Genomic DNA, 24,705 nt, shown 5'->3' on the forward strand with positions numbered 1-24,705 from the left:
CAGGCAAACGTACTCGTTCCAGCCACCATCTTTCGTGAGAGGCTTTGGAGTCGCGGACGCGACGGCATCGTCGCCACAAGTGCTGTGGCGTTGTGACAGCCAGGCATCGCGTAACAAAGTATCGGGGGCGTGAATCGCTGTGTGGAGATTGTCGAGCAGCTGCAGTACCTTGCTGGGTCGTGCTCATGGGACGTTGCTGATGCGCGAACAGCAACCATCGTGCAACTTTCACACCGTGTCGCGGGCATATACGTGAATTACGCACGTTGACCTGAAGTCAGAGCTAACGCGTAGGCAAAGCGCGCGCGCAACCTAACAAGTCTGGACTTCACAGAGCGTCCTGGCAGAACCTTGCAATCCATTAGGGTAAGAAAGAGGCCTCGGGCGTCTCGACGTGACAGCTGAGACGCATGTGATGACTTCACCATAGGTACGATCTATCGAGCATAGCAGACATGCTGTGTTTCACGTATGCTTGGATGGATGGATGCAAGACTGGTCGCGGGAGCGACGTGATCTCTTCGAGATGTCGAACAGCCCCACACTCACGACTGATGCGGTCGCTAGCGTATGAGATACGGCTCCTGGGCAGCTCCGTGCATGCATGCATGCATGCGTAGCTCATGCCCACACAGACTGGCGGATCAATATGTGCGGCTTGGCCATGTGTCAAGTCATCTTTCGGTGAATCTTGCAGTTCTTCTTCGAATTAACAGCACGATCACGCGGCGGCGTGGACATCAGCAATCACCACATTTTTGTTTCAAGATTCCGCACAAACTCTCTTCTGTACGAACTACCCACCTCCGATCCATGCCAGCACCGAGCGAAGCCTCAGACGTTTGATTACCGTTGGGTGCAATGGTCGCGAGTCGATCGAGAAACAAGACTTCAATGACCCAGGATCAAATGTTGAGAAAGCTCTCTGCAGCTGGCTTCATGCATCATAGAGCTCTAGTCTTGAACCTCTCATGATCGTGACGATCTTTAAGTCACTCGATAAACCTTGACTCACGACTAGGGAATCGTGAGTATAGTCTGAAAACGATTCTTGGTCACACACGGACGGTGGCTATATATAGGGGCAAGAAGACAACCTTGAAACGAGAATCACAATCTTGAATGCATATGCTCCAGACCCAGCATGCATGCATCTATCCTGCTGGATGCTATGACACGTTGTCGATTCACGATTGACACAGAAGTTGGGCGCAATTCAGCCGAGCAGCATCAGCGTGCACATCTTTACGCCGCTGGTCCGGTGTTGATCGGAGTGAACCCGAAGAAGCTCGCGAAGCCATCTCAGCCTCCGCCACTGCATAGGGTTACAGCCGCATACTCACTACACATGCAGCACGACATGGGCAGAGTCGGAGCTTGTCGCATGGCACATTTTGCAGCACATGCTTTGCTATAGAGCTGCGCGGCGAAGTCGCAGCTATAGCACATCGTGACTCATCAATTAAGCCTTTCATGACTGCAAAGTCACTTGCAGACGATTGACAGCATCAGGCACTCGGGCGTGAGCAACATAACGATCGATCGAGCGATGCATTCACGCTTCTTGACTGCCTGCTGCGAAGGCTATATGGGCGCAGAAGACATAGGTGGCCCTATTGACTGGCTGTTGCAGAAGCATTCGCGGCATCCTACCTGCAGTTTAGCTCAAGCCGGTATGATATATGGTGTGAGTCAAGTTGCCCGCGGCGAAGAAGCAAGCGTCGGTCGTGAATGAAGCTTATATATGTATTTATATACAAATATATGTGTGGCAGCAGCTCGAGAGCAAGCAAAGGTGGCGAGCTTCATCTGTCACAGGTCACTCACAGACTGCGCGGTCAATTTTTGTTCAGTTCATGCTGCTGCTCCGGGTTTGTCGCCTCTTCTAGCGCGGCCATCAGCTACGCGAGCAGCTCGTGTCTTGTACACGGAACAGGGTTGGCAGGGGATTTAGATGGGAGTCAGGACCTCCATGACCGATCGCCTGCTCCGACTCGTGAGCTCGATGCTGCTGGTACGCTGGATCTAGCCAGATCATGCAACAAAGGCGCCGCCGTGCCGCGCATACACACGACGAAGGACGGCTTGTGCTGCTCGACCGACGAGCAGCTCTCTACCTATCGCGGCTTCCAACCATCACAAGCATACCCTTTTCAGCTGTCATCGTGGATCGCTGAACGCGGCAAGACGGTGGACGAAGATGTGCTCGTCGCGTACACCCTCTTTCGAGGCAATTTTCATGGCTGCTGAAGTGGGACCAAAACCAGCACACGGCAGCGTGGGCCCTGAAGCGTTCTGTTTCGGTGCCAGTCGACGACCAGTAAGACTGCGTCCAGCAGAGTCCCAAAGCAGAACCACCTCCAACAATTCGCGAGGCCTGCATCACAGACCCATGACATCGCCCTTCACTACGCCTTCCAGATCCTTTCATTACCGGGTGAGCCACACAGGCTTATGTCCATCCCGACGAGCTCTCGCTGACTTAGCATGCATGACAGGATGCCTTGCTTCCTGGTGAGGAGCTACTTGTGAACCCGTCTGGCTCGATTCCATCTGCATCCTTGGCGAGCGTGGAGGCGCATACAGCCCCACCGCTTCAGCTCAGAAACCAAGACCTCCAGTCAAAGAATGTCGCCCACGATCCACACGCTTTTGCGTATTCGTCCTTGGAATTCTCGCAAGATGAATCGGACCAGCAACTCTCTCTCGTACATTCGAACGATTCGCTCACAGAGAGCGCGACAAGCAGCTACTCCGCTCGAACGTATCAAACCGCTGCAGTGATGGTCAAATCTCGTGACAGGAGCAGCTCCGATCTTTCGAGCTTTCTCGGCGCGTACCGTTCCACGTCCCGTGCTCAAGCACAAACAATTCCCGGAACTGCACCGCATGAGTCGCAAAGTGCATTGGGACCTGGCGGCTTCGAAGGAATTGTCGCCGATAGGTCTTTGAAGCGTCGCTCCAGCGCGCCCGGACCATCGGTCAATCCACTCGAGCTCTGCTCCGGCGAAGACGAGCTGTGCGAACAGGTGAGTGGAGCAATGAGCACGGGCATTTCTGTATGCTAACAACCTGCAGGACGTTCGATCTTGACGTCCAGCCGGCTTCAATATTTGGTCAAGACATTTCACTTGATTCATCGTGCTTTTCAAGTCCTTCGGCGCCGTGGACCACTGCAGACGCCAACGCCGGCCCGAAAAACTCCATCAGCTTTGCGGATCGCGTGGCCTTTGCGACACCAAAGGGCAGCGAGGATGGACTGCTGTGCGAGAGCGACTCGTCCATCGGCTCTCGATCTCCCTCCCCAACTCCAGAAGGAGCACATCGGAATGCCACTATTTTGACACCCGGCAAATCCATGTTTCCGCTACGAAGCGCGGCAAATGAAGGCGAAGACATCTCCAGAGACGGAGGAACACCCTTCCGCGTTGCACCTGATGTCGAGTGTAGTGGGTCAATCGCAGCGCTGAGCGATCGCAGCTGCCAATTCACGCTTGCCTTGGGTCTCTTCCCGCATAGATGATGTCCAAAAATCCGAGCAGAAGAGGGCAATCGATGGTGATCGTGAGATGGACATCGCTACTGTGCTACTGGCTATGTCTGGACAGAGTACGGGACGTGTCACACGCAGAATGGCACAGGATGCGCGACGTATTCTCGATGACATCCAATTGCCCGAAGACGTATTGCATTGCCTTGAAAGCAAGCAGGGCCCTGGAGCAGCTCCTACAGAAAGCACACAAAAGCAGACGGATCGGCCGTGGGTCAAGAGGAGAAAGATAGAGAAAACGAGAAGAATCTCGCTGGTCTCCGATAGGGTGCTCGACGCAAATGTAGACGCGATGCAAGGCCCACCGAGGTCTCTGGAGCCCTCGCGAATAGAGCATGTACATCAAACCGATGCTGCATCCAAGGAAGCGCTTTGCTCGTTGACCGGGCAAGCGGCAGGAGGACAAATTGAGATGCGTATCTTCCCAACCAGCTTGTCAATCCACGACGGCTTCGTCGGGTGGTATAGGCGCTTTCCGATATCTTCGGCTTTATCTCCAGCGGTAGCTGAGGCGGTGTACGCCGATGCACGGTGAGCACAAGTGGAATCGCATTTCATGCAGCTGGCCCTTTGACCCTGGCCGCCAATCATCCAAAGATCTCCGAGGAGCGAGCTGTATGATACTGCCAAGCGCGGTTGCAAGACCTTCGGATCGCAGCACGCGGAGCCCAGTCCGCTGGACCTGTACTCGCCGCGCTGGGTTCGAGGCGTTGGCACTACAAAAGAAGGTGCGTTCCTGACCATCCTGAGATCATCTCGCCGTGTCCGAGCCCCACACGTCCCGCTTATGCTCACACTGTTTTCTTTGCCAAGGTTTATGTCCAATATGGTGCGCTGAGGCTGAAGTAATTTGTCGATAATGTGCCTCATGGTATCCAAGTCGCTACATGCAGCTACGAAGTGGGCGAGGTTCGCTGGTACAAGACCAAGATCAGCGGTGAGCATGAATATTTTGGCAGCTCAGCTATTCAGACTGACAGAAAGGAGGACCCAGCCTACAACTACCATATGCAGAACGTGAGTCAGCAAGCACGTTGCATTACACAACACTTTGGGCTCTGACCGCGCAGAGTGCCTTTGTCACTGCAGAGCCACGGTGGGTCCTCGAGCCGGCTATTGTGCCACGGGATTGCTAGAGATCTAACTTGTCCTGGCGCCACGACACAGGCATCTCGGCACTGACAGGAGAGCCATTTGATCCACCCATTGGGTTCAAGGTCAAAAGTAGACCACATGCGTCTGCTTTGGAAAAGCCCAAGGTGTTAACAGGACAGTGTGAGTACTGAAGTACAGCTCAAGTTTTTGCGACTGGTCCGAAGTCATCTCTAATTTTGATCGTCTAACAGGTCATGTATGCCGGCGCTGTGAGCTTTGGAGACGTTGTAATATGTGAGCTACAGCTTTGCTGACATCGTCAGCGCGCCAGTCATCGATGTCGAGGGGCCAAAGTTGGAGGCCGTCAAAGTACCTGAGTGAGTCGTCACCAGAGGCTGGAACAGAAACAGAGTCGCTGCCGACCACCTTTTGCCTAGGATTTACTGGTGGAAACACGCGCAGAAGTGAGGGAGTTGCTTTGCGCCTTCAAGTAGGGCGGAGAACTGAGCTAGGCCCCCTCCAGGTGCCACAAGGACAAGGCTCGACTCGAAGGTGTGAGCGGCAATTTCATCGAGAACGCGGTCAGTAAGGATAGGGGATGGCACGCGGAGAGCATCGGGGTTGATGCTCACTGAAATGCGTTACCTAGCTCCACCGTCGCATCATGCAATACCTGGCAGAGCACCCAGAGTCTGAGGAGCAAAGCAGCTGCTAAGCTGGAAATCAGCGGAAAGGAATGTATCAAGAGGCAAAAGAGGTCGCATGTGGGCGAGTTCAACAGCAGTAATCGTCTTGTACGCACAGACGGCAATAGGACCACCCAACAGCAACCAGCTGAGCATCCCACAGCCAGTCATCCGGTAGCGCAACGTGTCCACCGTGTCGTCATCGCCGTCAATGCCTCTCTCGAGCGACACCTTGCACATGCTCGCGCGCAATTTTTGATCATTCCCGTAGTCATCACAATGAGATGACTCTTGAGAGAGACGACGCGTCACTGGTGACATTGAGGAGAAACGACTTGCGCTTGTCATGTGCGTCGGGAAAATCTAGCCATGCGCCCTTGATGGCTAGTACTTCCATTCGCCGATCATACGATCGAAGAGAGCCATGATGGTCCACTACAAGAGGGTCAAGTAGTCAGCACACGAATTGCTGGAGGCGGTAAAGACGATCGTGCTGCATGACGTCACCTCGCGACACTTACCTTTCGGTTTTCAGCTTCCTCAAAGACGATGCTACGAGGTCCGTAGAACACTTCATCGTCCACCTCATCGGGCTTGCGAGGCAGACAGTGCATGAATCGAGCAGACTTTTTGGCGCCTGCTTTTTGAAGGAGTGACTCGGTAATCTGGAAGCCTGAGAAATCTTTCAGACGTTGAGTCTTCTGAGATTCGTCACCCATGGATACCCTGTAGTAGCAGAGGAAGTCGGGGACGCGCTGCGCTGTCAGCGACTTGGAAGCACGCCAGAACACACAGCTGACGATTCAGACAGGACAGAACTTCGGCAACTCACCAGGTGTCGGTGACAACGATATCCGCGTTGTTCGCAGCAGCCAGCGGATCGTTGCCCCACTCGACCTTTCCCTTCTCGTAGCTCGTCTCTTCTTTCAAGCCGTCCTGCATGTCCTGCCACACGATCTCGTCCCTCTTGTACTGATCGCCTTGTGGCGTTGCGACGCTGAGATGGATTCCTAGTCTAGGAAAGGCGACGAGCATGTCGGCGAGGATGTTGTTGCTGTCGCCGATCCAAGCCACTTTGATGCCTCTGAGCGTATCCAGTGATGCCGAACTAGTGCCACCAATGACCGGATCCTCCAGCATGGTCAAGAGGTCTGCCAAAATTTGCGTAGGATGATATCGGGCAGAGAGGGCATTGATGACGGGGACTCTGGAGTGCTTGGCCAAAAGCTCCACCTCCTCGTGTCCTCCTACTCGGGCCATGATGCCATCGCACATGGAGCTGACGACTTTGGAAGTGTCGAACAAGCTCTCGTTGACTCCTAATTGGATATCTGCGGAGCTGAGAAACAGAGGATGACCACCCAATGAAGCGATGCTGGTCTCGCTAGCCACTCGAGTTCGAGTACTCCGCTTAGAGAAGATGACGGCGACATTCTTGCCTTGAAGTGATTGGGGTAAGATGCGACCTCCTTGATACTTGCCCGCGGCAGGAGACGAAGAGAATGCCAGGTCGGAAGCCCGAGATATGGACTTGAGCTCGGCTGATCTTTCGAGGATGGACGCGATCTGAGGCACGCTCAGATCCGCCAAGGAGAGCAGGTGCGGTGGCTTGCGCAGCTCGGACTGTGCACCGGTCGTGCTCGAGAAGGAGCGCTTGGCGGCAAGGGCCAGGTGAGAGACGACTTTGCCGCTCTGCTGTTGCTGTATGACTCTAGTCAGCTGCTTCGAGCTGGCACCGCTTCCACGCAGCAACGCCGAAGCAGAGGCAGGCTGCAAGAGCATGGCAGGCGTCTGAGGGTGATATGAGCTTAGCACAGGAGCGGTCGAGACAATTGTGTTCTGGTTCACGACAGCTGATGTCCAGAAACAGGTCGATGGCTGTTGAAGTGTTGAGGAGGGCTGTTGAATACACTGCGAAATCAAGTCTTCTGCTGCTGCACCCACAACGCACAACCACGAACACGAATCGAGCAGGTGAGAAGTCACAAGTGACTCGATAAGCAGCACCTGCATGCATGTGTTGCTCGCTTTCTTCGCACTTTTCGACTCCAACGGCCCTCTGTTTTGTGGCTCTATACAGCAGCAGCAGCCTGCAACTCGTATAACTGCTGCAGCTGCTGCTGATCGGGCTCGCTATCTCTCCACACGCAGCAACTGCTGCATGCTCGCCGGCTTCTCGTGCGGCAAAGACGCGCGCAGCCACAAACATTCACGATTGGCGCGCGCGCACATCTATATACGTCGCAACCGCGCCCGCGCGTCGCGCCACGGAACCAGAAATCTGATCGTCATGATCGAATTGTGTTCGCGCACGCTCCACTCAGTCGTTCACTCCTACCCTCGCTCACTCCAATCCATCCATCCATTCCGCCTCCGCTCGACCAGCGGTACCTTCATTGTTGCTTCCAGTAGACCCTCCATCGCTCAAGCTCGATCGAGCGACTGGAGCGATCACTGAAAGGCTATTCGCGGTTTCGGATGCTGCACAAATCGTTCCTCATCTCGATTCGAGCTGCATCGTGAATGCCGAGGTCTCCATCGGCGATCACGTCTGATTCCTCTTATTGTCCGGTGGAAGCGCAGAGGTGGCGCGGATCGCTTTCGGTCAAATCAAAGTGATCACTGTCACATCGTGCCCACTTAGGCCAGCATGACGGTGTCTCATCGCAAGAACAAGCCTGCGGCGGTGCAGACCTCGCAGACCTCAGGTGAGCGGATGGGAGACGCTTGAGCTGGAGAACCTATATACATCTGCGAGTGCGCATACATCCCGTTTTCCCAACGCTGACTCTTCTCGGCCTCCATCTTCGACAATGTACTCAGCGGACGAGCCGGGCATGAGGTATCACTGCGATGCTTGCGGTGCGGATATCACCTTGACCATCCGGATCAGGTGTGCAGAATGCGAGGATTTCGATCTATGCGGGAGCTGTTTCTGCGAGGGATCCGTCAGTCAAACGGAAAAGAGCTCAAGCAGCTCTGAAGGCGGTCACAAGCCTTGGCACGATTACCGAGTCGTCGTGAGTGAACAGCGCTGAGTGGTCTGATTCATCTGCCTCTTGGCTGAACCCCTAGACGTCCTCTCCGCTCGCAGGAACAACATGCTTTTCCCATCTTCACTGCTGACTGGGGCGCGGATGAAGAGCTGCTGCTGATTGATGGAGCCCAAATTTACGGGTTAGGCAACTGGGCGGATATCGCCGATCACATCGGCAATCGCACAAAGGAGGAAGTGGAGAAGCACTACGTGGAAGTGTACGTCGAGGGCAGAGATGGCACCGCAGAAGGGCAACGACAAGCAGAGGCCATTATCGACGAAGCCCGCACGAAAGCCGAAGCAGACGAAAATTCGGGTGGAAGGGTCAGACCCCCAGTTGTGGGCCCGAACATGGCCTTCGATGCGCATATGACCGCGGATGAGTTCCAGACTAGCAAAAGGTCACGCATTGAGGAGATGCGCGAAGGACAGGTGAGCTGCCGAAGCACGCGAGACGAGTGCGAGGCGAACCGTCACCACGTCCAACGCATTGCGCTGATTCTTGTATCTAAAACGTACACCTCTCTATTAGGCTCGAGCTAATCGTGAAGCTAAGGGCGGGCCGCCTCCAAAGCCTCTAGTGTCTGCGCCCACTTCCCATTCAGAACTTGCCGGCTTCATGCCAGGTCGACTCGAATTTGAGACAGAGCTGGAACAAGACGCTGAGAACCTGACAAAGGACATGGAATTTGGTCGCGTCTATCGATTCGGTGGAGACTTGCCTTCGGAGATGGAAGCGCTTGGCACGGTGGCCACCGCTGGTCGTCGTCGCGAAGGGCCTAGCTCCGGACGAATGGGAGCCATGGGCGCGAAAAGCAGCAAAAGGACCGGCGCAGCCGCCAAGAAAGGAACTGCGGACGCACAGCCTGACAAGGACGAAGACGCCGCAGATGGCGAGAACGACGCAGATGAGGACGACGCAAAGGATGCGGATGAGCACAAAGATGAAGATGAGCACGCCAGCGACAAGGATCCAGATGAACCTGAGGCCGAACCAGAGTCGGAGCCTGAGCCAGATCTGGACGCCATGAACGATGACGACCACAGTAGCGATGCGGCCACACCGGCACCCGCCTCCGCCGTCGCCGGCACTTCTGCAGCTAGAGAAGCCGCCGATGTGACCCGCGCCGAGTCAAGCAGCGTCAACGGTACCCCAGCTCCTGCCGACGTCAGCGCGATTGTGTCCGCAGAGGTTAATGGCGCTGCAGCAGGGGCCTCTACGGCCGCTTCGAACGACGACCAAGACAACAAGATGCCAGACTGGGACGAGCACGATGGGGATCTCGACCTCAAGCTTCTCATGCTCGAGATTTACAATGATAAACTGGACCGCCGTGCCCGTCGCAAGCTCTTCCTGTTCGAGCGCAATTTGGTCGATTACCGCAGAGTGAGTCCCCTCTGCTCGGGAAGCGTGGCTGCCCATTGCTGATGCATCCAAGAGCTACCTGCTTCCTCTTCATCCTGCTTAGACCAAAGCCGCAGAAATGGCCTGTCCTCTTGAAGAACGCCAATTGCTTTCACGCATTCGACACTTTGCCCAGCTGCAGACAGCTATGGATTTCGAAAGCTTCCTGAACGGTCTGCTGTATGAAGAGGAGCTACGTAAGACGGCTGCTCAGCTGCAGACATATCGCCGAGCGGGCATTACGTCTTTCGCGCAAGCAGACAAGTACGAAAAGGATGTGGTGGAGCGCAACAGGAAGGCTGCGGTTGCAGCTGCCGAGGGAGGCTTGGCTGCTTTCCCTGCTAGTGGAGCTGCTGGAACTCCGAGGAGAAACGACAGCAGTAGCAGCTTGGCTGCAATGTCCGCGTCCGCCGCTTCTTCCAAAAGGGCTAGAGAAGGCAAAGCAGGTAGTGTCGAACCTTCGGCAAAGCGCGTCGCCGATAACAACAAGACGCCCCGCGCGCCTCGTGAGTGGAGAGCCCAGAGAGCACACACACAACGTTCACAACTTGAGAGTGAGAGTGAAAACTGACGATTCCGTGTCTCGCCTAGCCAAACCTCTCGATCTGTCTTCTGCGCCGTCTCTGCACTTGCTGACCCAAAAAGAAGCAGCGTTATGCTCGGCCGTACGCATCTTACCTGGCCCCTACTTGATCATGAAGAAGGAGATTCTGACGGAATACATGCGACGAGGCAAGACGTTCTCGAGAAGGGACAGCAGATGTCTCTTCAAGATGGACGTGAATAAGGTGAACGACTGTCGCGGAGGTCGAGTCTAGGCAATGTCATCATCGCTGATGACCATTCTTTAATCGTTGTGCCCCGTTTCTCAAGGTCGGCAAAGTCTATGATCTGCTAGCAGAAGAGGGATACCTCGAGCAGCACGAAGCTACACTGGCCTCCATGGCAGGCTTGGATATCCCAAGTGAAGCCGCGAGTCAGATCAAGCTAGTCTCTACCCATCGGCAGTCGAGCCAGCCAAACGGCATGGCCAGCTCCTCATAGCTATTCAAGATCGATCGCAGCTCTGTCAAGCCACTTTCCGCCTGGTGGCCTTGAGGAGTGCCCTCAACACTTGTTGTACGTCTCTTCCAAATTTCCCACAATGCACGTGAGCTTTGAGCTCTTCCTCGGCCTGTACAATCTCAGACGCATCGAGCCCGTCACGCTTCGGACAGCACGGACCACAGCACGCAAGCTCTCTACCATATTGCCAACGACCGCCACGCACCAAAGTTATTGGGAGGAAACCTCCGCACTTGTCTCAAACATCCAAAGACTACTTCATACCTGACTCCTCGACTCGCTTCTCACCCGCAATTTGACACGCATCACAATCATGTACGCATTCCACATTCCACTCTTCGCTCACAAGTATCAAGGTCACGTCCTGAGCGCCTCACTCAATCCATCTCATCCTACGCGCCGTCCGGATCGCTGCGGAGCTCTTTCTTCTGTGTGAGACTGGCGACTGTTGCCTCTCTGCGACTTTGATGTAGCGGGAACTGGCCGAGCGGAGTGACTATCTGATGGATGCGCGTTGCGGAGAACAACCGATGGCGGACTGAGCATGCAGCCATGCAGCCACACGCGCGACCAACGCGCCTAGTGCTAGCGAGCCACAAGCGACATGCAACGTCGCGTTGACGCAGGATACACAGTTGAGTACTGGTTCAGCACGCACGCAATTTCGCGGGAGGCCTGCGCAACTTCGTCTTGTTTATCGATCACCATCGATTGCCATGCCCCTGTTGACCGCCAAAACCGCACATCGCACAGAACAGCGTGACTCTGCCTGTTCATTCCGAAGACATGTCCACCTCAGCTGATGCCGAAAGGCTCAAGGTTCAACTATCCACGCTCCTTTCTCAGGCGCACGAACGAAGCATAGCTCTGCGATTAGCGCCCTCTGCGCCTTCCCTGACCAGACCCATCAAAAAGTCTTTACCTGTCGTATTGAAGGGATTGGATGAGGTCAGAGGGGATGATGATGATGAGGAGGAGGAGCTGAGGAAGAGTTGGGAAAAGATCAGAAATGTGTTGATGGAGGATGAGGAAGGCAGAGATTTGGTGGAAGAGGCGCAAAGACCGTGAGTTGAAGCGGCGACCGGTGTGCGGAAGATGTGAGGAGCCAAGTTGGAGCGTTTGGAATGCTTGGATGGAAGTCATTTGTTTGGCCCAATGAGTTGAACTGATTCGACCGTTTCACTTCTCGATGCCAAAGATACGCTTCGAGGAGTCAGACGCTGCTGGGTGCTTCCAGCTCCAGCGCTGCAGAAGACAGCGCTGCCGAGACGAGCGATGCAAGAGCGGCATACACCTCCAATACGAATGCCTTTTCGGACGAGCCCTACAGGGACGATCCTCGCGCCTCGTCGGGCCCCGCACCGGACTCTCGAGACAATTCAGCGCTGTACACTGCCCAACAAGCCCAGATGCAAGCTCAAGATGGACAGTTGGACGCGCTCGCCCTCTCCATTGCTAGACAGAGAGAGATGGGCTTGAGAATGGGAGACGAGTTGGAATTGCATGGACAACTCTTGAATGAGCTGGACGGGGCTACGGACGGAACGCAGGAGAGGCTGGATAGAGCTCGTGGAAGGATGAGCAGGTTGGAGAAGAGCTTCAAAGAACATGGTCAGTACCCTTTTCTGACTTTTGTATCCTTGCTCCGATATTGTCAATCGAATGCATCGGCTTACTGACTGGGCACCTGACGATTCATCCCTCGCCCCTCAGCTTCTTCGTACACCATCGTATTCCTCATCATTGCTCTGGTCATCTTCATCCTCTTCGTCAAGTGAAGCTCAGCGCAGCTCGACTCAGCATCTCATTCTCCGATCGGAACTTGTAGTCTGCTCCCGCACTCGCCCGCCTGTAACATACCTCTCACCTCGAACGCGCTAGTTGCTCCAAAGCGCTGCGCCCGCCTCAACATAGTCATGCTATCTTACCCGCGCAAACCTTCTACTCGCGACAGACTCGGGCAATGATGATCCGCAACTATACTATTAGGAGGATTAGATGATGCCGAGTAGTACAGTGGGGTGACAAAAGAACGTCGGGGTGAGGGGTTTGGTGGTGGGAGGTCCCAAGGCAAAATGATCAACCTGTGATCTTGTGCGTGAAGCCCCAGGGGAAAGGTCAAGAGAGGAGAGGAGATTTCTGTTTGAGAACGCTGCACTCTTGCTCGTGCTCTCCTTCCTCCTTTCCTTCGTTTCAGTATTGGTCGCTCCATCTAATGTTGCTTATCAGCATTCATCTTGTTCAAAGCTCCCGTCCATTCGCGCATCTGCTGTTGAGCAAATGTGGAAGCTGCGTTCGCGAGGGGCTTCCAGTCGTGTTGCACGCGAGCGACCAAGTGGTGCTCATCTCCTCCTCTTCTAGCTTTGTTGGAGGAAGCGACGCTAAAGAGCTGCTTGGTAGCCCACTTGAAACCAGCCTGCGCGAGCGCTCTGGACTTGTCTGCAGAGGGCAAGCCACGTCTGGACTTGGCACCGGCAGCTTGTTGGGCAGCAGATGCATCCTTACCATCCTTGTTGAGCGCATCATCGATCATGTCGGAGAAAGCCGACCAAACGGGCGCGAAATCGCTGCCCGCATCTCGTCTTTGCTTACCTGCTGCTCCCGCTGCATGCTTCCACTCTTCGTCTCCAATCTTTTTGAGCTCGGACCAAACTGGTTGGAGATCTGCTCGGCGAGTGAGCATGTTGCCCGCTAGCTCGGCCACCTCTTCGACGCTTCGCGCTTGCATGTTCTGGACGCCGTGCATGAAGCCATCCGCCTCGAGAAAGTCTCGAGCGGAGAGGAGCGAAGTCAAGAGCGAAGCGGTGCTGCTGCTGCTCGTCGTGTCCGATGAAGAGGCGTCCTCACTCGCTGCTCCTTTGCTCGAGCTGGACTCAGCGGATGTCTTGTTCTTCGATGAGGACGGGGCCGCATCGGAGTCGTCGGTGCTGGTCGCTGCGCTCTTCGAAGCGCCTGCAGTCGCAGCGCCGACGCCATCTTGATTTGTGAGGGCGCTGATGAGAGACTCGACGATGGGCATAACAGTGTCGAGCAAGTCGCCGATGGTGTCTCGCTCGCCCAGGTCACGTCGACCGTAGCCTGGGCATCCAGGTCGGTATTGACCGTCATTTGGCGTGCCAGGGGGTGGGCAGTCTTTGCCCGTAACCGCGGCGCTCTGAGCCGAAGCTGACGAGGATGGGTCCTCGCTGCGGGTAGACATGGGCAACAAGGTGTTGAGGAGAGCGTCGAGCAGCATCCTAAGCACTGTCAGTAGACCAGTGACACCGGATTGACGAGGAGCCAGGTCCATCGCGTCCCTTCGGTCGAGTTGGGTGTTGGTCTGACGGGCAAGCGTTGCGCTCGCAGCGCTGGGACCGTCATCAGAGCCAGTAGCGCTCTGGGCGGTGCTGTCAGTCGAGGTCGAGTTGCCCGTCGCGGCGGCAGCTTGGGCGCTACCAGTGGCATTGGGCGAAGGGCTGGAATCAGCACTGCTTGAAGCAGCAGCCTGCTTGCCCTTGCCACTCTTCTCCGAATCCTTCTGTTTCTTCTCCGCGGTTGCAGACGCAGAGGAAGACGAAGCAGTGCCGGTAGCGGTGGCAGAAGTCATCTGGTCCTCAGGCACCAACGAAGCCGAGGCAGGCTTGTCGTCGTCATCATCGACAGAAGTCGAGTTTGAGGAAGAAGCTTTGGAGGCACCCTTGGTTGCCTTGCTCTTCTTTGCACCTGCACTGCTGGTAGGGGCGGCATCGTCGTCCGAATTGCATTGATCGGTGCCGTTGCCGAGAAGCTGCTGCAAGAGGCAGAGGATCTCTTGGACCACCGAGCCGACGTTGCCTGCTTGACGCTTGCTTGGAGGCTGCGATACGCGCTGGCCAAGCAGAGTGTCCACCAGCTCCTTCAAAGAAGATATTAGCTCTAAGAGCGAGGCAGGAGCGATCAGCCTCAGCTTCGACGGCGCACGTGTCGCTTCAACAGCTGGTCACGGCACTCACGGTCCAGAATACCACGACGCTCCAGGTCGCGAACGACGAGTCGAGTACGCTCATCGCTCTGCGGCATGTGAGCATAACGGGCCACTACGACGGAGGCCTGTTGCATCACATCTGTCTGACGAGTGTTGAGCTGCTTGAGGGCTTTGTGAACGGCCTCGGGGACCTGGTCTCTGGCAGCGAGGTGCTGAATGATGTGATCCTGAGCAGCAGGGAATGCTCGAGCTGCCAGGACAGCTTGAGGATTCTGATGACCGTTCGCCGTAGAGCGAAGGGGTACTGCGGTTGCCGTGTTGGCAAGACCGAGGGAGAGAAGGGTGAGGACGGCCGGAGAGAAATGCATGGTGAGCGATGTGGGGGTGGATTGGTAGAGTGGCGGTGGACTCTCGCGGGCTTGTATGCTCTGGCCGTACAAAGGCGAGACAGCGATGGAGTAGACGAAGAACGCTATGAAAAGACACGTGTGTGACCGCCAGGGTTCACAGTGAGTGCGAGTGATGAAGATTGATGAAAGAAGGAAAGTACGAAGACAGAGAAACAGGGGGGGGAAAGCAAGAGTTTGTGCGAGGCAGGCCTGGGGGAAAAAAGAGGTTGAGGAGCGGGACACTGAGCTCGGTCGCGATACTTATACCGCACCTCTACGAGTCCGTGCAGCCCTCTCATGGCTCGTCTGAAAGCAGCCGCGTACCTTTTTTCGGCGATGAGGAGATGTTGTATGTACTTCAGCTCGCCGAAGCGGGCAATTGTTGATGTCAGGATGGATGCTCTCGGTGCTCAGCATTCCTGCCGATGCTCGTGTCCGGCGCAATACCGAGTCGTCCCTTTGACAATGCTGTCAGACCGCTGCAATGTCGACTGTGCAATGCAGCAGGAGACGCAGAGATGAAGCCAAAAGTGGGCTGCACAACGTACGTCGTGCTGCAAGCAGCGGGGGCTCACAAGATCGACGCAAGGACCCGAGCTGCCGAGAGCCAGCTGGATCTGCTTGCAGGCAAGGCAGGCCAATCGACGAGCGCGGCAAGTAGAATCTGAGCGCAAGAGATCATTCTGTCCAAGCTTGGCACAGGTCATCGTTCACAGCTCAGTCGTTGTTCAAGGTGCGCTGGTACTGTAGGGTGGAACATGCTCAAACCGTCACCTTTTCGGGTGAAGCCTTTCCCGCTTCGGTGTCGTCGAGAGCTGTGCATACGTGCCCAAAAGCGTCCCAAAGCATCCCAAGCGATCGGCGACGGCGAACCTTGAAGGGCGTGACGCCGTGCGCGGTGCTTCATCCCTTTTTGCGTCACATGTATGTTGAAAATCTAGCCGCTTTGCCGAGATCTTGCACCGCCTAATGTCAGTGGTCAGAGAGCAGCGTGAAGACTGTAGGTATGCGCTTGCCGAGCGAGTGGTGAGCGTGAGCATTGCATAGATGGTCGCATGAGTCGATTCACGATGATGAGACGGCCGGCCACCATTGATCGCCTGATGCTCGTTGGGTTCGAAGGAACGACTTGCGCGACGCGTCAATTCACGATTATCATTCGCTTACGATTGTATGCGCGGCAGCGGCGCCGCGCGCGTCTCGGCATTTCACAATTCGCGTTAGCGCATTTGATTCTTTTGGGCGAGGACTAGCGCGGTTGATGCAGCCCTATCCAACGGCTTCGCTCGGCTCTATGCAGCAGGACAGAAGTCACGAGCACAGAAAAAGGCTGCTTGTTGCCACCTTGTTGTATACCTTTCAATGGCATCATCCCGTCTCGATCGACAGAAGTGGATCGCAAAGGGCAAAGCGATCTTGTCTGCTCTGCTGATTCCATGTTGAGCTAGCGTGCGATTCCCGTGACCCCTTGGTCGATCCAATGCGTGCTGCACTTGCCGGCTCCACCTTGGGGGTATGGCAAACAAAAGATTCATGGCCGAAGCTCTGTGCAGCACAGTTTGAGTGTCACCGGCGCCGATGCAATTGTCGCCCGCTGGCATCACTCGAGCTGCACTGGTCCATCATGTGATTTTTCTCGGATGGTACAAACGGGTCGACCTTGTATGCGGTTTCTCTCGTTACGCAGCCGTGGCACGTCGCTCTCATACTGTCGTCGATTACTTGCAGCCTCCTCTAATGATGTCTTGGCTCATTCCTTGCACCCACGCACCTACCCGCCTTGGCCTTGCCCTACTTCAAGCAGCGAACCAAGGCAAAATGTACCTGATGCGAGGTTTGACGCTTTCCGGGATAGCTTCCGATCTGGTCATGATGCTGTCCCTCATCGTTCCTTCGTGCTTCTTGACCAATTCGCTCTCGTCGTCCTTTACCAGCGCGTGAATTGGATCCACGAGCGCAGCTGTGACCTTTTGAGAAGCTTGAACGTTGGCCACCAGACAGGCGATCACTTCTGCTACTCCCACCGACTCTTCGGACGGACGCCAGGCGTCGTAGTCCGTAGCTGAAAAGGGTTGAGGTGGCAGGGAAGCTGCGTCAGAGGAGACCAGATCTTGGTGATCGGGGCAAGACGCGAGAGATGCTCACCGGTAGCGATCAGTGCATACGCAAGCTCTGCCTCTCTGGCGAGCTTGGCTTCGGGCAAAGCGCTCATGTTGATAATGTCCCCTGCAATAACGTTGGCAAAATGGTTCGTTCAGCCTGGCGAATTGTATGTGCTCATCCGCATTACCTAGCCATGCTTGACCCCTCTTCTCTCTCACCTCCCCACGCTCGGTACATCAAAGATTCAGCTCGAGTGCTGAATTGAGGTCCTTCCATGCAGACCGCAGTCTTGTTTCCGTGCACCTTGACATTCGGTGCGACTTTTGCCAGAGTTTCGCGGGCGCTGCATACAATAGTGTAGAGCTACATCAAAATCGGCCAAGTGCGACGCTGGCGCACCTATTGCATTCTCGCAGCACTCACATCTTCTCGACGAGTGGTCTCAGCGTCTCGCAGAAGGGATCGCCAAACATGGCATGAGCCACGACTCCCTTATCCTCTCCTTCACCAAAGAAGCTTCCTCTCCTGATCCCCTTGGTCCGATCGATGATCTGGCTAGGCACTACGAAGTCTTTTGGAGCAATTTCTTCCCTGAGACTTCCTACAGCTGAGAAGGCCAAGATGGCCTTAACGCCGAGAGACTTGAGACTGGCAATGTTTGCAGGGACGGGAACTGTGGATGGCGTGAAGCTGTGAGTGAGACCATGACGCGCGAGGAAAGCGACGTGGGTGCCGCTCGCATTCTTTGAAATTGTGATGGGGGAGGAGGGGTAGCCCCACGGCTATAGACAAGCATGCAGACCATCTCGATCAGTCACATGTCTGGCAGACTTCGAAGCCCATCCAGCGCGAATGGTGAAAACTCACTGTCTGAGGGTTGACAGTCGCAACCAGCTGAAACCCTTCCAGCTTGTAAATGCCGCTACCACCGATGATGCCCACTCTAATGTTCCACTCCTTGAGCTGGGCAGGACTGGGTGCTACGGCCTTGTTGGCAGCGTTAGCCGCTGCCTGACCTGAAGGAGTCGACATGATGTGCTGGGGTGTGTATGCGGCTCTGGATGTGCGCCTGAAGGGGGTAGCGTAGCGAGTGTTGATCTGACGGGTCGCGCTTGGCAGCAATGGCATGCGTCACAAGAATTGAGCCCATTGATGGTGGCAGGTCCGAAGAAGCAGCAGTGGTCATCACGGAACAGCAGACGGTCAGCTGAGCTTGGACCTGGGCTTGACATCCCTCTGCCACGGCGCTCTCTCTCTCTCTCTCTCTCGACTTCCTGACCCTCACCTAGAGCCGCACAATCACGCGAGCGCCTGCTCCACCGAGGGTTGGGCTCCGAGGTGTGTGTGGTGTGGAAAATGACGAAAATGGCACGTGCGCTTGGTGCGCCGTGCGCCGTGCGCGCGTCTGCGTGCCTGCATAATTAATTTGTGGACATTCCATCACGGATTCACACACTTTTGAGTCACAACAGTCACGAGTCAGCATGAGTCCCATGTCATGCTTCCATCCACGCGATGATTCCCATTGACGAGTGTTAGGGCCGTCGCTCTCACGACACTCAGTCGAAGCATCCTTCAGACTCATTCTAAAGCCATGATCTTTGGAGAGCAAAAACATTTAGGATCGTCTACGAGAAGCGGACAGTGATCCGCGCGAGTATCACTTTCGCTTTCTTCGGCTTTCAGCGTGTCGAGACTCAGCAAAGCGCCCAGAGGTAGCAGCATGAGCAGAAGGACAGGGGGGTGGCAGGACAGCATGCAGCAACGCCTCAGGGTGCACTCTCCCTTGTGAACTTCTGAATTGGAGCAAATAAGCATTTGAGCCGCAGATCGACCAACGGTCTCAATTCTTCGCTTGGAAACCGACTCCAGCGACGGCTTTGAGCACCCCAACCACCGTCCTTTCCGCGACCTGACGCAAGCGTTCGTTGCCTCTTGAAGCTCCCTGATCCGGCTGACACGAAAGGTTCCTCTCCAAAGCCATAGCTCTCCTGTGTCGTCCAATCGCTCCTTGCAGCATGAGCTCTGCTGCAACACATGAGGAAGACAAGTGCTACTCTGACTCACCAATCTGGTGTATGAGTGCTTGGACCCTTGCCTCTCCACAACCTGTACACCTCTTCGTACATCCTTGCCAGCTGCAGCAGGCTCACTCGTCCAGTCTTGGGGCTCAAATTGGCAGAAGTGCTGCCGGCCGCTGTCCACATGACTGCCGATGTGAGTAGACGGGTCATCACGGTCCTTACGGTCTCTCCTTGTGCCTTCTAATGACGAGGCAAGACGAGGACATCAGAGTCAACAATCTAATGTCAGCATTGGAAGCGGCGGTGCAAAATTGCAGCGTTCAAGCTACCTTTGCCGCTTCGAGAGGAACGCCAGCCGTCTTTTGCAAGTGAGCCCATCTGTTGAGACCCTCGAACGGCCCCCCTTCCATGAACCCTACAGCAAGTGGAAACGATCAGCACTGCCGCTGTCCCTGGGCTCGATCATAGCACTCACAAAGGCTCATCGTCTTGAGAAGATGTGCTTTATCAGCAGGCAGAAGCTCGCAGTGTCTCTGCAATCCACCAGGTGGGGTAAGGCAGGACATTCGACGCTCAGCATGGCGCTGCCAGCACCCTCTCAAACCCCGACTCACGTCCCTCTGCTCTTCAGGGGCTTTTGGCACTAGCCCAGCGAAATGGAAATCTGCAGATTTACCGCCGATTCGAACGGTGGCCTTGGTGGAAGGTGCCGACTTGACGTCCCGGTTCGCTGCGTCGTGCACTCCGTCATCGGCACCATTGCTCATAATCTGCGCCGAACTTCGCTTGGCAATTTTGGGTTTGCTTCGAGATTTGGCAAGGTTGCACATGGGGTGCGTATGGTGTTCGTTTCTGACCCGATGGCATTTGGGCAGGGGCCAGTCTCGAGTGCGCTCGCTGAGGCCGATTGGACCGGAAGCGACCTGGATGCTTTCTCCTCTTTGCGCTTGCGGACTTTCCCCCATCGTTTCGCTAGGTTCGTAATTGTCCACTTCCGAATCGTCTTCGTCCATCGATGTCAGCTCGCTGCTGTCGCTGTTCCCAAAATACAGAGGCTTGGCAGCGCTTCGCCGTTTCTTCCTTTGACAATCGGGTTCAGCTTCTTGTTTTGCGCTCTTTCGGCTCTGCTTGCTGCTCGTATCTTTGGCCACGTCGCCACGCGCGCACGCTACTCCCTCTGCCACGTCATTGGCCTCGAAATGCTTCCAGTCTCCATGATCAGAGTCAAAATCTTCGATGGGCGAATCGAGCGCGATGCGCTTTTGACTCTTGAACCGCTTCACCATCTCTTCGCAATGGCATTCGATGTGCGGAGCGGGTTGCCATTCGTCTGCGCCGCACGGCAAGTCTGACCACTTGACGCGGAACTGCAAACGAGATTCGTGATCATCGCCAGTGACGTCAGTGAAAAGGGTGAGCAGCAGGCTCACGAATCGTCGAAATCACGAATCACAATGCAAACGAAAAGCGCGTGCGGGGAATGTCCTTGTCCGCGCGCCCTCTCCCATTCCGAGGAGACATCGGCACTCACCTCATTGCGACTGCGAGAGTAGCCTACGATGCCCTGCACCTCGTAAAGCTCGCTGTCTTCGCTCGGCATGTCTGACGCATGCAAAAGGTCAGTGGCCATTGTGAGGGCCGTCCCAGCACCCGCGCGAGAAGGGCGAAAGCGCGAGCGAAGGCGAAGGCGAAGGCGAAGGCGCAAACGAGGACGAGGATGAGAACGAGGATGAGAAGGAGAACAGAGAGAGCGGGTGGGGCTAGGGACTTGCTTGACGAGCGCGGATGTCTGGATGACATTTACAGCTTGGCAAAAGAGGTTGCGCGATGCGAAAAGGAACATGGAATATGACAATCGAGTCAGAGTGAATCAAGAACGTCTTTGGGTGCGTGCGTGCGTGTGTGTGTGCAAAGATCACAACCTTCATCACGATCGAATTTCTCTGTTCGAGGGCCGGCTAATCGGACTCTTGACTCCCATCACTTTTTGGTGGCCCAGCTTTGCTAATCGAACCAGCCAGCAGCTCTAGCTGATACGGAGAGTCGTGAGTTAAATGTAGCTTATTCTCATCAGAAACCACTTCAGCCGCTTGATTCATGCAGTCTGAGTGCATGCTGCTGTATCGACCAATCAATTGACGAGGATGAGCGGTCGATCGATCGATCTATGTGCGCGCAGAGGGCGCAACCTCAATCTTGAATGAATCAGGTTGAGGATGTCTTGGAGTGAGACATCATCAGCACCGCGTATGATGTGGCCTATACAAATAAGGATGCTGCTTGTGTGTACAGCCGCGGGACAGCAAGCAGCATCAGCAGCAGTTCAGGGGCCGCGGGCTCTGCAACTCTGACTCGAAGTTTGACTCAATCGTCGTCACCTCACAGCATCCGTTCACGAGCGTGATTGATGGCGCTGATTCGCGGTGCGACCGCATCCAGCACGTTTCGTGGCCTTGCCTACATGACACATCCTCACGCAAGGTCCAACCGTGGATGAAGCCGGCTCAGTCAGGCAGGCCGTCGATCAAATCTAGATGATGAAGTCCTCATGACATTTTGTATTCGAGACTATACTTGCAAATACGCGTACGAACTTTTCTCAAGAGATGTGTACCTCCGGATCAGCGTGAGAGTACTGAAATGGGCCAGAGAAGCAGCTAGCTAGCTCGCCGCTCAAGCGTCAAGCTCAGCAGAGGCGAGTTTGTAGATCGTGCTGAAAGAGAAAGGAGAGCGAGAACATCAGAGTCTGAGTCGACCACCTCCAAAGCATCCGAACATCTCAAAGCGCAACTCACGCCCTCTGAATGTTGCTGGTTCCCTCGTAGATAGCTACAGGCCGAGGCAAGTACACGGAGCCGTGTCAAAATGGCGGCGTGCGCACCCATGCATGTTCGAAAACCACTCACCTCCAATCTTGCTGTCGGACCAGAACTTGGGCAGACCAGACTCTCGCGTGAAGCCGTAGCCACCACACCATTCGATAGCGCTGCCAGACACGCTCTGAGCGACCTGGGAAGAGAAGAGCTTGGCCATGGCCGCCTGCTTTGTGAATGGTCTTCCTTCCTCCTTCAGCCTAGCAGCGTTGTAGACGAGTGCTCGTGCAGCCTCGATTTGCGTAGCGGCTTCAGCAATCTGGAATTGCATGCCTTGGAAAGTGGCCACTGGCTTGTTGAACTGCTCCCGCTCGTGAGCGTAGCGCACCGCCTTTTCGAACGCTCCTTGAGCCAGGCCGACCATCTGAGCTCCGATTCCGACTCGTCCCTCGTTGAGGATCTCAATAGCAATCTTGTAGCCCTTGCCCTCCTCACCGATCAGATTCTCCTTGGGAATCTTGACCTCGTCAAAGTTGACCGTGCAGGTCGAGCTAGCCTTGATGCCCAGCTTCTTCTCCTTCTTGGCAATCTCTACACCGTGCTCCTTCTCCACCGCAAAGGCGTTGATGCCCTTGTAGCCCTTGGAAGGATCGCTTTGTGCAAAGACGATGAAGAATTCCGCTTCGGCGCTGTTAGTGATCCACATCTTGCTACCGTTGATGATCCAGTCTCCATTGGAGTCCTTCTTGCAAGAAGTCTTCATGGCGAAGGCGTCGGATCCGGACGCGGGCTCGGAGAGGCAGAAGGAGCCGAGCTGGTCGAGGACAAATGACAGGCACGTGAGCTGAGTTGCACATGTGCGGATCGCGACGCCTGCGATGCGTGGCACTTGTATACTCACAGTATCAGCAGACAGCTTGGGCATGTACTTCTCCTGCAGTTCCTTGGAAGCATACTTGCGGAGGACGGTGTTGACGAGGGTCTGTGTTCAAAACAGTCAAGAGACGGCGTCAGTGGTCAAAGATCGCCTCTCGAGTGATCAGGTGATTGCGGGCGCGCTGCTCACATTGTGGACATCGCAAAGCACAGAGACAGAAGGGTCGACCTTGGCCAGCTCTGTAGGGGAGATAGATCGACCATTCAGTGACGAGTTTACAGCGGGTGCACCTCATGTACATGATCTGACTTGCGCCAAAGCACTCACCTTCGATGACGATGATGGCGGCAGTGAAGGAGCCGCCTGCACCACCAAGCTCAGGGTCGGTCTCGATGGACATGAGACCCTGCTCAAAGAGTCCCTTGATGATTTCCGGGTCCATCTTTTCGTTTTCCTCCATAGCTTCCACCTTGGGGGCGACGACATCCTGAGCGAATCTCTGCACGGCCTCTCTGAGCATTTCCTCCTCTTCCGACAACTTGGACAAGGAATTGATACCGAAGGGAGACTCGAACTCGGCTGCCATGCCTCGAGCAGAGCTTGAAGAGAATGAACGAGCACTCGAGAGGGCGTTGGAGCTGGAGGGAGTGATGCGCTGTTGAGAACGCAGGGGGGCGACAGAGGCTGTGGCGGATACTGCGCTTCCACTGCGAAGGCTTTGCTGACGAGCAGCAGCGCGTGCCGTAGCACGGAGCATGGGAGCGCGAAGGGACATGTCTGTGAAGTGTTGCGAAGGAGTCAGAGTTGATGTGTATATTGGCAGCTCCAAAAAATAACTGCACTGCTTGCAAGACTTGCTGTGAGTAGAGGGGATTGTGGTGTGAAGGATGGATGACAAGGGTGAACGTGCGTGGAGAATGGCTGCTTGTGGGTCGGCTTCACACTTCACGATTGTTTCTCAGATTCCCCGCGCTGTGCGCTTTCATGTGAATCTGCCACAAGCGCGTCCCCCTGGGCGGTCAAGGAAAAGGTGTGTCTGCCTGCCGTGGAGCGAAGTGGCGCGCATCAGTCACGATCAGCGCTGCTGCAGACGCGCCAAGGCTCGCTCATACGTGCCGTCCGTCCTCAAAGCCGTCGAGGACACGATGGCGGCAATCGCATTCACGATCCACGATACCAGATTACACATCGCACATTCCCGTGATCAAGAGCTGTAATCTCGTGGGCATGGGAGGGTATCTCTGGACGAGAAGGGGGGGGGGCATCCACTCAATTCAGTACCCGATAACGGAAACTACATGCTGGGTGGCCTTGCCTCTCGCTTCTCGCGCGCCCTCGGTCTCGGGCATGGAAGTCGCTCGGCCTGCACGCATCTCTCCCCGCTATTTCCTCGGGCCGGCATCCGTCCGCTCCGCGACTTTGCGGATGACCTCAGCAGCCAGAACGCGGCTGCAGCGCGCTCCCTCGCGATTCTTCGTGTTGCATGGAGTCAAGAGTCCACACCACGAAGCCGCGCTCTGCGCATGCTTGATCTTCTGCCAGGAGGTACATTTCCAGTGGGCTACCGCGAGTGACACGTTCTTGTCAGCGTGACTTTGCGCCTCAGCTACAAGAGAACGTGAGCCAAGGCCTGGAGCGGAGCTGCACCTCCATGCTCGAACAGCGAATGAAAAGCAGCGTCTCGTGTAAGTCGTGCAGAAGCGGAACGCGGACCTCGC

The 24,705-nt window shown here is 55.5% G+C and overlaps 10 protein-coding genes across 10 annotated transcripts; 4 read left to right on the plus strand and 6 right to left on the minus strand.

Annotated features, from left to right (window-relative positions):
- Positions 1-1,853: 1,853 nt before the first annotated feature.
- Positions 1,854-3,555, plus strand: IE81DRAFT_80404 (hypothetical protein). Its single transcript, XM_025517657.1, has 3 exons — positions 1,854-2,437; positions 2,499-3,029; positions 3,101-3,555. The coding sequence occupies exons 1-3, from the start codon at positions 2,201-2,203 to the stop codon at positions 3,521-3,523; spliced, it is 1,191 nt and encodes a 396-aa protein (XP_025373176.1). The 5' UTR covers positions 1,854-2,200; the 3' UTR covers positions 3,524-3,555.
- Positions 3,448-4,857, plus strand: IE81DRAFT_80436 (hypothetical protein). The gene is made up of 5 exons (XM_025517659.1): positions 3,448-4,081; positions 4,148-4,278; positions 4,364-4,379; positions 4,444-4,567; positions 4,640-4,857. Exons 1-5 carry the CDS (start codon positions 3,570-3,572, stop codon positions 4,730-4,732), a joined length of 876 nt encoding a protein of 291 aa, XP_025373177.1. The 5' UTR covers positions 3,448-3,569; the 3' UTR covers positions 4,733-4,857.
- A 360-nt stretch (positions 4,858-5,217) lies between these two features.
- IE81DRAFT_80407 (hypothetical protein) lies at positions 5,218-5,768 on the minus strand. The gene has a single exon (XM_025517658.1). It carries the CDS (start codon positions 5,677-5,679, stop codon positions 5,308-5,310), a length of 372 nt encoding a protein of 123 aa, XP_025373178.1. The 5' UTR covers positions 5,680-5,768; the 3' UTR covers positions 5,218-5,307.
- IE81DRAFT_363450 (putative ornithine carbamoyltransferase precursor) lies at positions 5,330-7,313 on the minus strand. The gene is made up of 3 exons (XM_025516771.1): positions 6,164-7,313; positions 5,853-6,057; positions 5,330-5,766 (listed from the first exon to the last, which is right to left on the minus strand). Exons 1-3 carry the CDS (start codon positions 7,111-7,113, stop codon positions 5,716-5,718), a joined length of 1,206 nt encoding a protein of 401 aa, XP_025373179.1. The 5' UTR covers positions 7,114-7,313; the 3' UTR covers positions 5,330-5,715.
- A 309-nt stretch (positions 7,314-7,622) lies between these two features.
- On the plus strand, positions 7,623-11,237 carry IE81DRAFT_319386 (hypothetical protein). The gene is made up of 7 exons (XM_025512712.1): positions 7,623-8,039; positions 8,155-8,351; positions 8,426-8,800; positions 8,901-9,755; positions 9,838-10,279; positions 10,365-10,561; positions 10,647-11,237. The coding sequence occupies exons 1-7, from the start codon at positions 7,982-7,984 to the stop codon at positions 10,815-10,817; spliced, it is 2,295 nt and encodes a 764-aa protein (XP_025373180.1). The 5' UTR covers positions 7,623-7,981; the 3' UTR covers positions 10,818-11,237.
- A 278-nt stretch (positions 11,238-11,515) lies between these two features.
- On the plus strand, positions 11,516-12,867 carry IE81DRAFT_80530 (hypothetical protein). The gene is made up of 3 exons (XM_025517661.1): positions 11,516-11,902; positions 12,037-12,449; positions 12,552-12,867. Exons 1-3 carry the CDS (start codon positions 11,625-11,627, stop codon positions 12,614-12,616), a joined length of 756 nt encoding a protein of 251 aa, XP_025373181.1. The 5' UTR covers positions 11,516-11,624; the 3' UTR covers positions 12,617-12,867.
- A 422-nt stretch (positions 12,868-13,289) lies between these two features.
- IE81DRAFT_80476 (hypothetical protein) lies at positions 13,290-15,364 on the minus strand. The gene is made up of 3 exons (XM_025517660.1): positions 14,810-15,364; positions 13,721-14,732; positions 13,290-13,605 (listed from the first exon to the last, which is right to left on the minus strand). Exons 1-3 carry the CDS (start codon positions 15,147-15,149, stop codon positions 13,530-13,532), a joined length of 1,428 nt encoding a protein of 475 aa, XP_025373182.1. The 5' UTR covers positions 15,150-15,364; the 3' UTR covers positions 13,290-13,529.
- A 1,602-nt stretch (positions 15,365-16,966) lies between these two features.
- Positions 16,967-18,305, minus strand: IE81DRAFT_284574 (Methylthioadenosine phosphorylase; the record flags this gene model as incomplete). Its single annotated transcript, XM_025511595.1, has 5 exons — positions 16,967-17,232; positions 17,316-17,396; positions 17,492-17,616; positions 17,697-18,055; positions 18,141-18,305. 5 exons carry the CDS (start codon positions 18,303-18,305, stop codon positions 16,967-16,969), a joined length of 996 nt encoding a protein of 331 aa, XP_025373183.1.
- Positions 18,306-19,116: 811 nt separating this feature from the next.
- On the minus strand, positions 19,117-20,927 carry IE81DRAFT_363455 (hypothetical protein; the record flags this gene model as incomplete). Its single annotated transcript, XM_025516772.1, has 6 exons — positions 19,117-19,264; positions 19,341-19,537; positions 19,627-19,712; positions 19,773-19,830; positions 19,912-20,664; positions 20,829-20,927. 6 exons carry the CDS (start codon positions 20,925-20,927, stop codon positions 19,117-19,119), a joined length of 1,341 nt encoding a protein of 446 aa, XP_025373184.1.
- A 901-nt stretch (positions 20,928-21,828) lies between these two features.
- IE81DRAFT_319392 (putative acyl-CoA dehydrogenase short-branched chain precursor) lies at positions 21,829-23,993 on the minus strand. Its single transcript, XM_025512713.1, has 6 exons — positions 23,315-23,993; positions 23,177-23,226; positions 23,012-23,092; positions 22,204-22,924; positions 22,093-22,126; positions 21,829-22,010 (listed from the first exon to the last, which is right to left on the minus strand). Exons 1-6 carry the CDS (start codon positions 23,760-23,762, stop codon positions 21,971-21,973), a joined length of 1,374 nt encoding a protein of 457 aa, XP_025373185.1. The 5' UTR covers positions 23,763-23,993; the 3' UTR covers positions 21,829-21,970.
- Between the last annotated feature and the right edge of the window lie 712 nt (positions 23,994-24,705).

This window comes from Ceraceosorus guamensis, assembly GCF_003144195.1.
Source record: "Ceraceosorus guamensis strain MCA 4658 unplaced genomic scaffold IE81scaffold_2, whole genome shotgun sequence".
Lineage (NCBI taxonomy): Eukaryota > Fungi > Basidiomycota > Exobasidiomycetes > Ceraceosorales > Ceraceosoraceae > Ceraceosorus > Ceraceosorus guamensis.